Here is an 8,851-nt window from a genome sequence, read left to right as displayed (position 1 = left end):
CGAAGCACGGGCCGTGGGCTGCAGCGAGAGCGAGCGGCTCGAACGAAGGGGTCCGCACCTGTTTCCGGTCCCGGGGACCTGGGGCTTGGCCGGTGCTGGGGAACTTCGGCCGGGACCTCCGCACGGGAAGGGCCGCCGGCCTTTTGCCACGGTCTCGGCGCTGCTTCCGAGAGGGATGGGGGACGCGGCGGTAGCACGTGCTTCCCGTTTCCTCAGCAGTTAAATTCTGTATTTCCTTTCCCCCTCATTGGCCTCATAATGGGGCGCTCTCCGTCACCCTGCATGTTGAGCCCCTGGGGCTTCCTCCTCGGTGTCTGTAACCTCAGGACCTGCCCGACGTTTCCGTTCCCCTCTTCCGCGCGTGGAGGAAGGAACAAGGCCCCGAGCTGTCATCCCCGACAGTTGCTCAGTCCTTAGGGCTTCCGGTGGGAGGTGGGCTGAGCAGAGAGAGACGTGCTATGTATGGGAAGAGCGCTCGCAGCCGGGGCGGGCCGCGCGTGGTGACCGCCGCGCCCGCTGTTCACAGCAGGATCAAGGGGAAAAGGAGAACCCCATGCGGGAGCTGCGCATCCGCAAGCTCTGCCTCAACATCTGCGTCGGGGAGAGTGGGGACCGACTGACGCGGGCAGCCAAGGTCCTGGAGCAGCTCACGGGCCAGACCCCGGTCTTCTCCAAAGGTGAGTGGCGGCCCGCGGGGGGCTGGAGGCCGGTCTCCGCCAAGCCTTTTGAGCGCCCCATTTTGAAAGTGACGGATGACATCCCTTAAAAGCACTAACTTTTTGGCCTAACCCAAGAAATACCTTCCTTTTAGGGTTGGTTGTGGCGTTTGGAACACAAGGTTTTACTGTGAGCGGAGATTAGGTCTGGCCCAAGCAAAGGTTTTCCAAGAAAGGGAGCGGGCGGAGGGGCAGTGCTGGGGGAGCAGTGAATGGCACTAGGCCTGGTTAGCAAGTAGGATTATATAGGCGACACTGAACAGGGTCAGGTTGTGTTGCTTTCAGGTAGTGGAATATGGCAAATCCTTGGGTTCACATCCTGCCGCTTATTGCCAACTGCGATCTTAGACAAGTTAATCTCTCAGAACCTCATCTGTGAAATGGGGATGACAGTCTAATAAGGTTTTGGCAAACATTAGCTGTTGTTGCCCTAAAATGCTTTGTTTTTTTGTAGAACACAATGGTCACCTTCCTTTCTAGGGGCCTGTTCTGGTTGTGAACTTACCTCCCCGAGACCTTGACTTTACCACTAAGCTCTTAATTGCTTAAGTGTGGCTGAGTGACTTGGGGTGGGAAAAGTTCTGTGTTTCCATGAAACCAATGAAAAGACGTAGGTGGCACTGCTTAGAAGACCACCACTCAGAGTGTGGATAGATCCTTAATATCTCTTTGGAGTCGGGGAGGTGATGTTCTGGGGAATAGGCAGTGGGAGTCCGACAACCCCTGACTCCCTGTTCCCCCCGCCCTGCAGCCAGATACACCGTCAGGTCCTTTGGCATCAGGAGAAATGAAAAGATTGCTGTCCACTGCACAGTCCGTGGGGCCAAGGCAGAAGAAATCTTGGAGAAGGGTCTAAAGGTGAGGCCCATCCTGGCACGGGGTGATGCTAACGAGCACCAATTTAACACATGTACCTTTTTTTAGTGTCATTAACATATAGCTTTGTATTAGTTTCATGTGTACAGTATGCTATTTATTGAAATTATCACAATAAACCTGATTGTCACTGTACAACATTAAAAAATAATTTTTTCTTGTGAAGAGAACTTTTAAAGATTTACTGTTAGCAACTTTCAAAAATGCAACACAGTATTATTAACTATAGTCACCATGCTGTATGTTACATCCCATGACTTTTTTATAACTGGAAGTTTGTCCCTCTTGACCCTCTTAACACAGTGTTCTCTCTCTCTCTCTCACACACACACACACACACACCGGTCTTTTTTGGCATCTAGGAGTTTTGTTTTTTAGATCCCATCTGTAAGTGAAATGATGGTATTTCTTTCTCTGTCTCATTTATTTCATTAGCATAATACCCTCAAGGTCCTTGGCATTATTGCAGATGTCAAGTTTTTTTTTTTTTATGGCTGAGTAGTAATCCATTGTATGTGTGTATATATACCACATATTTATCCATTCATCCCTTATTGAGCAACTTAGGTTGTTTTCATGTCTTGGCTATTGTAGATAATGCTATAGTGAACATAGGGTTGGGTGTGTCTTAATTTTTTGGGAAACCACCATACTGATTTTCTTTTCTTTTTTTTTTAATATATTTTATTGATTTCTCACAGAGAGGAAGGGAGAGGGAGAGAGTTAGAAACATTGATGAGAGAGGAACATCGATCAGCTGCCTCCTGCACACTCCCCACTGGGGATGTGGCCGCAACCAAGGCACATGCCCTTGGCTGGAATCAAACCTGGAACCTTTCAGTCCGCAGGCCAACGCTCCATCCACTGAGCCAAACCAGCTAGGGCCACCATACTGATTTTCATAGTGGCTGCACCAATTTACATTCCCACCAACAGTGCACAAGAGTTCCCTTTTCTCCACATCCTGACAACACATATCTTTTTTATAATAGCCATTCTGCCTGGTGCGAGATGTTATTCCATTGTGGTTTTGATTTGCTTTTCCCTAAAGAGGAAGGGAGAGAGAGAGAGAGAAAAACAATTTGTTGTTCAACCTATTCACGCACTCATTGATTCTTGTATGTGTCCTGACTGAGGATCGAACCCGCAACCTTTGTGTAAGGGTCGACACTATGACCAACTGAGCTGTCCAGCCAGCGTCATCTGTATTCTGAACTTCTAAAGGATTATTCCTGCATTTGGCAGAGTTGAACTATACTCTGATGTTTCCTGTGGGTTTTCCCTGCCCTTGGAAAGTTGGGAAAGTTCTGTGAAATCCATAGTTGGGATGTGATTTGGTGTAGTGGGGAAACCAGATTTTGTTTCTGATCAAATTGTATTTCTGCGGTGCTGAGTGTTATAAGCCAAGTTTGTTATTTTGGGGGGATTTGAGTTGACAAGGAGTGTGATTGGCTACATTTATCTCCTCAGGTGCGAGAGTATGAATTACGAAAAAATAACTTCTCAGATACTGGAAACTTTGGTTTTGGGATCCAGGAACACATCGATCTGGGGATCAAATATGACCCAAGCATTGGTATCTACGGCCTGGACTTCTATGTGGTATGAATATTTGGTCTTTTCCACTTCTTCTCTGGGAGGAGCATGGAATCGGCTACTCCTTCATTTCATGTGTGCTATTTTAATGTTCAGGTGTTGGATTGAAACTTTGAGTGTTGTCTGCCTTTATCTTCTTTCCGTTTGGAAGATGTGCCTCATCTGTGCCCTGTTTAGGGATCAGCACTGAACTAGACAGACAAGGTCACTGCTCATGTGAAGCTTAAAGTCTAGGATCTAGCAATCACCAGTATGGCTGTAAGATGGAGGAAGAGACAGTGTTGTCCAGCCACTGAATTGAAAATTTGAGAGCGAGTGTTGGGCGCCTCGTTTGGCATTTGGGTTGGCTGCACTGAGGCTGCTCTTTCCAGCTCCTTCCTTAGCCCCTGCGGGAGGGTGGCTTCCATCCAGAGGGCAGGTTTGGTGATGTGGTTGGTTTGTCTCAGGGGGGATTTCAACGTAGGAATGACCATTTGTGTTACTGTTATGCTTTGGTCCAACCATCAGACTAAATAGCAAAACCAGAAGTCCTGACTGGTGTGGAACCTGAATGATGGCAGCACCCTTGTCGGACGGAGTTGGATATCCAAACAGTAATGAGAATGAGGTGCTTGTTGGGAGTCAGGAAACAGCAAAGCTAATTTAAGAAAGACTTTTTGCTCTGAAGTGGAAGGAGAGAAATAAAACTATTTCTTTGTAACTTCTCAGAATTTTAAATTCTCTACAATACACATGTAGTAAGGTGGTTCTTAATACTGCTTTTAAAAATTAAAAATGCTTTGGAAATTGGGAAGCAGTGGTGGCGAATCCTTAGCTGCCACTGGAAGTGAGGTAGGGAAGAGGGAAGGTGCAGCCAAGTTCCACCCTCCAAAGCAAGCCTACGGTGTGTTGTCCAGGGTGCTGGTCCCAGTTCCAGGATTACTGGGCCACCAGATGACTCTTGAAGATCGATCTCTCCAATGTGTGGGTCTTGTCTGTCTGCTGTTGACTCTGAGCTGGCGAGGTGACTGTTGGTTATTCCTGGGACAGGTGCTGGGTAGGCCAGGTTTCAGCATCGCAGACAAGAAACGCAGGACAGGCTGCATTGGGGCCAAACACAGAATCAGCAAAGAGGAGGCCATGCGCTGGTTCCAGCAGAAGGTAACGCTGATTTATCTCAGGTGAAATGGTGGAATGCGGTGAGTGGAGTTGGGATTTGGGGATGCAAAATCTACCACCAATTGGTGGGTAGCTTCTTTGAAGATAGAATATTTGAGCAGCTTGGTAAGTGGGGGCTTCCAGGGTCAATGATTTAAAAGAACACCCAGAATTGGGGCTTTTCTCCACCTCCATGAATGCTGATAGCTCGGAGGGTGGGAAAACGGCTCTCCTAAGAGCCCCCTTTTTCTTGGGGGATGTAGTGCAGTTGAGCACAGTGTAGCAGTTGTTAAAACTGGCCCGTTTCTATTTAGTTCAGAATGGGTATGGGATTCAGAGCCAAATTCATGTATCAGATTTGACTTCTCAAATGAAACGTTAGCCATTGCTGCAATCTTTGCTGTTGCCTCCTGTTCTGAAAAAAAAATAAATCTCTTCTCTTTCAGTATGATGGCATCATCCTTCCTGGCAAATAAATTCCCGTTTCTATCCAAAAGGCCAATAAAATGTTTTCAGTGAAATGTACGTTACTGTGTGTGTTCTGTGAAAGGAGCCTGGCCATATTCAAGTCCTTGGACCTCAAGCCATTAAAGCTTCGATGGGAATAGCTGGTAACACCCCTGTCTTCCCGAGTGGATGCCAGTGTTTCCTGGCAGGTCTAAGCCTGAGCTGTACAGCATTGCCTGTGCTCGCCGCAGCCTTGTTGATAAGCTGTGGTGCAGGGGTCACAGGAGACTGAGTTCAGCGGGGAAGGTACGATTGGGGCTGGGCTTAGAGCCTTGATTAAAGGTAGGGTGCAGTGTTTCCATGTTCCACTCTGATTCTGTTCTTCCCTAGAGATTTTACTAACACTGATGCCTGGTGAAGGGATTACAGGCTTCTGCATGATGCTTGGGATTAAATTTTGCTTTAACTGTCAGACTCAGTTTTCCTTTAAAATGAGAGTCTGTAAGGTTGTTAAGAGGCAATATAAGTAGAGAAGAGGGTGGCCTTTGAAGCAAGTTTCCTGGATCGATTCCCACCGTCTTCTAGGTGTGTTAACCTTAAGCAAGTTAATCTCTGCCTCAGTTTCCTCATCTGTATCATGGAGGCAATAATAGTAATGTCCCTCAGAGGCTAAATGGGGTTAGTGCTTGTAGGGTGTCTAGACTTGTACCAGGCACGTGGTGCTCAAAAAGGGATAATTTTGTGTTAATGTGTGAGAAATGTTTCTCATAATCAGTTTGCTCCCCTTTTAGTGTGAAAGTGGAACTTCCTTGCCTGCATATTTCCAGGTCACTGAAGTGACATTCAAAAGCCACCATTTCTAACTTACTCTCTTGTGACTAACAAGTTCAGTTGTCCTTGGACCACCTTTCATTGCTGTTCATGGTGCTGTAATGTTAGCTGTCTTGATAGGTATTTTAAAACCCAGAGATTATTTAGTGTGTCCAGTTTTTTATGAAAATGTGACATTTTGTCTTCCTGATAATAAAGTCTTACCCAATAAGACCAGATCCAGTTGCCATATACATCTTATTTCATTTAAAATATAAATGTGCAACCACTTTTCAGTCTTTTACTGTAGGGCCAGGCTATCACCTTGTAAACAGAAAGAACTTATGAAGGGGTCTTGATTCTTGTAATTCAGCCTCATTTTTATAGGGGAGCCTCATTCATTTTAACTTCTGTAATTATAGCAACAACTACTGGAATGAATATTTTTTAGAACAAACTTCTTGGTGAATAGCTAAAGTGTTGGGTGCTAGCTGCTATGGGAAGTCACATGTACAGAGGAGATGGAGAGCATTTGCTAGTTTCATCTAAAAGCACTTCAGAAATATGGAAGTCCCTCTACTGCTGTCCTTGTGCATGTTGCTGTTTGCTGTGTATGTTTTTATGTTTGTATTACTATTTAATTTTAACAGTATAAACCTGCCTACCCTTCATTTGGTCCTGCTGTATTCTCAGTTGAGTTAATTTCTCTGTTTTAAAATTAAACTTCCTGGCTCATTGAAAATACTCTTGGGAGTTCAGAGATCTAAAAAAATAATAACTCTTGGGAGTTCAGAGATCTAACTGGGTTTTATTGCTGACTCTAGCTATATTTTAAGTGAGTCGTAGAGCATCTTGGAGACTGGAGCAAGTGGGGGTACTTCCCTGTCCAGTTTAGAGCAGATAGTACCAGGAAGCTTACCCTCTGTTTTGGTTAGAAGCTTGGTTCCAAAAAGATATAACACTGGGCTCTAAAGCATTGATATTTTGGGTTGAGCTGCTAGAAGGTGGATGGGATCACCTGGGGAATTGTTGGAACTCTTGGCCCTGCCTCAGATCTCTACTGCATTAGGAACTGCCTTTAACAAGATCTGCAGGTGACTTGTATGCCCACACTAACGTATGGAAACACTGCCCACAGCCTAATGCCAGAACGAAGGGGGAGGACGTAATATCTCAGGAGAGTTCTTAAATAAATTTAGTTTAGTGAAGTTCCTGCTCTGGTTATTTTTCTCATTTCTTCAGCTGCTACCCATGAGGACTTGGATCAATGTTAGGTGATCCTTTGCCCCCATGTCCTATTGTAGTTGTCTTCCGAATAATGGTAGTGTCCCTTGTGGGCATCTGCCTCTGTGCTGCACTAGGCCCAGAAATACTGGGTGCTACTTTGGTGATTGAATGTTCTAACTCTGTAGTTACCCTCTGAGGCAGAGTTCTCAAGCTGGGGCAATAATACCTATTCCCGTCCTGGGGGTGGCCTTCTGATGATCACTGTTAGAGTTGCTATTTGCATTAGTTCCTAGAGGTCAGATACTTCAAACAGCCCACCACGTGGGGATAATATCACAAACACAGGAAGTGCTATAGAAATAGGTACAGGTGATCACTGGTACTTAAGCAGCAGATAGGTGATGGCGCCAGCCTGCTGTGTGAATGCTAGGAGGTCCCAGTCAATTTGATTGAGATAAAGGGAGACCACATAACTAGACAGCAAGGGTAGAGGAGAGTAGTAGATGATAGCGGCCTAGTGAAGGGCCAGATAACATAACCCACCAACGGAGGCTTCAGTAGGTGCACCGAGACACTAGAAAGGGGAAATTTGGACACAAATGGGGAAACCACTAGGTTATTGTGCCAGAGTGCTTGGTCTTTTCATCCACATAGAATGGCTAAAGGGGGGAGGTTAAAATCCAGGTGAGAATAGTCTAGGGTTCTTTTTAATAATATCACCAAAACTTGAAAAATTGTGTGACCATGCATATGTTGTTTTGAACGGTTAGGTAGAAAATATCACAAGAACTTTATGCCAGATTACATCCACTGAGCCAAACCGGTTTCGGCCCAGATTACTATTTTAATTTATACATTTTTCAAGCAAGGGGAAAGGAGAGAGAAAAATATCTATTTTTTTTGTTTCACTTATTTATGCATTCATTGCTAGATTCTTGTATATGCCCTGACCAAGGATTGAACCCGCAACCTTGGTGTATTGAGATGACACTAACCAATTGAGCTACCCGGCCAGGGTGCCAAATAACTTTAATTGAAAGTCATATATGATAGACAGGACTAAGGACAATAGGTTCTCTCCCCCATTGGAAAAACTAGTTAGCAAACACCTAATTTATCTTCTAGGCTTTTTTTTTTTTTTTTTACATAATTGAGGAAACTAGCTGTAATTTTAGTTTGCTTTTTTTCCTTTTATGTTACGGTACAGTAGCTTCGTAATATGCCATCTAGATGTGTAGGACATAGAGCCTTATCTGTGTGACCAGCACTGAAGGTCAGGAATGTCCGTTCCATAGAACTGCCCAGGAGAGACGTACTTGTGTGTGTGTGTAAAATATATTTTTGAAAAATACATTTTTATTGATTTCATAAAGGGAGCGAGAGATAGGAACAAGAGTGATGAGAAAGAATCACTGATTGGCTGCCTCCTGCATGCCCCTCACTGGGGACCTGAGCCCCCAACCCGGGCATGTGCCCTTGACTGGAATCGAACCTGGGACCTTTCAGGCTGCAGGCTGATGCTCTGTCCATGGAGCCAAACCAGCTAGGGCAAGGCTCTCTTTTTGTCCTGTTGTCCTGGCCCTCTGTCCAGTATCTGTAAAATCCTTGCATAGTATCTTCAAGCTGTAAGGTGTGTGGTATAGTTGAAAGAATGCTAAGCTGGAACCGCCACAATTGTTCTCACTTCTGTGCTTCCTCTGTTAGAATGGTGACAAGAAAGGTAACAAAGCAAATTGCAGCTTTCCTGGTTCTCCAGAGCAGGCTGGACTGTTGGATTTTGTATATAACCCTTTTCCTGCAGTTTGACCACCTGCTGGTCCCAATCTGTCAAACCACACATGCTGAGGTGCTTCAGCCAACGGTGGGTAAAGACCACAACGTATAGGCTGCCAGAGGTCTGAGTCCTGAAGGGTTAAGGCCCAGGCTTCCTAGGTGAATGGTGAGGTTGGGGCCCAGAAACTACTCACAAATAGTTTAAGCTGCTAGCCACTAGGGACCTAACTGGTGCCTGGGGGTACAGAACCACTTTCAGAGCAGCTTGT

The 8,851-nt window shown here is 45.4% G+C and overlaps 1 protein-coding gene across 3 annotated transcripts in view; it reads left to right on the top strand.

The window, feature by feature from the left end:
- RPL11 (ribosomal protein L11) overlaps positions 1-4,850 on the top strand; it is a 5,147-nt gene extending 297 nt beyond the window's left edge. Inside the window, exons 2-6 of one of the 3 annotated variants that reach the window (XM_006777562.2) lie at positions 527-677; positions 1,468-1,574; positions 3,063-3,194; positions 4,218-4,328; positions 4,772-4,850. In XM_006777562.2, coding sequence (XP_006777625.1) covers positions 527-677; positions 1,468-1,574; positions 3,063-3,194; positions 4,218-4,328; positions 4,772-4,801 — 531 coding nt within the window. In that variant the 3' untranslated portion in view covers positions 4,802-4,850. The other 2 variants (XM_006777563.1, XM_015557283.1) reach the window with 2 other exon arrangements.
- Positions 4,851-8,851: the final 4,001 nt, after the last annotated feature.

Source organism: Myotis davidii, unplaced genomic scaffold (genome assembly GCF_000327345.1).
Source record: "Myotis davidii unplaced genomic scaffold, ASM32734v1 scaffold149, whole genome shotgun sequence".
Taxonomy (NCBI): domain Eukaryota; kingdom Metazoa; phylum Chordata; class Mammalia; order Chiroptera; family Vespertilionidae; genus Myotis; species Myotis davidii.
Note: the sequence above shows the minus strand (reverse complement) of the source record. Positions and strands in the feature narration are given on the sequence as shown.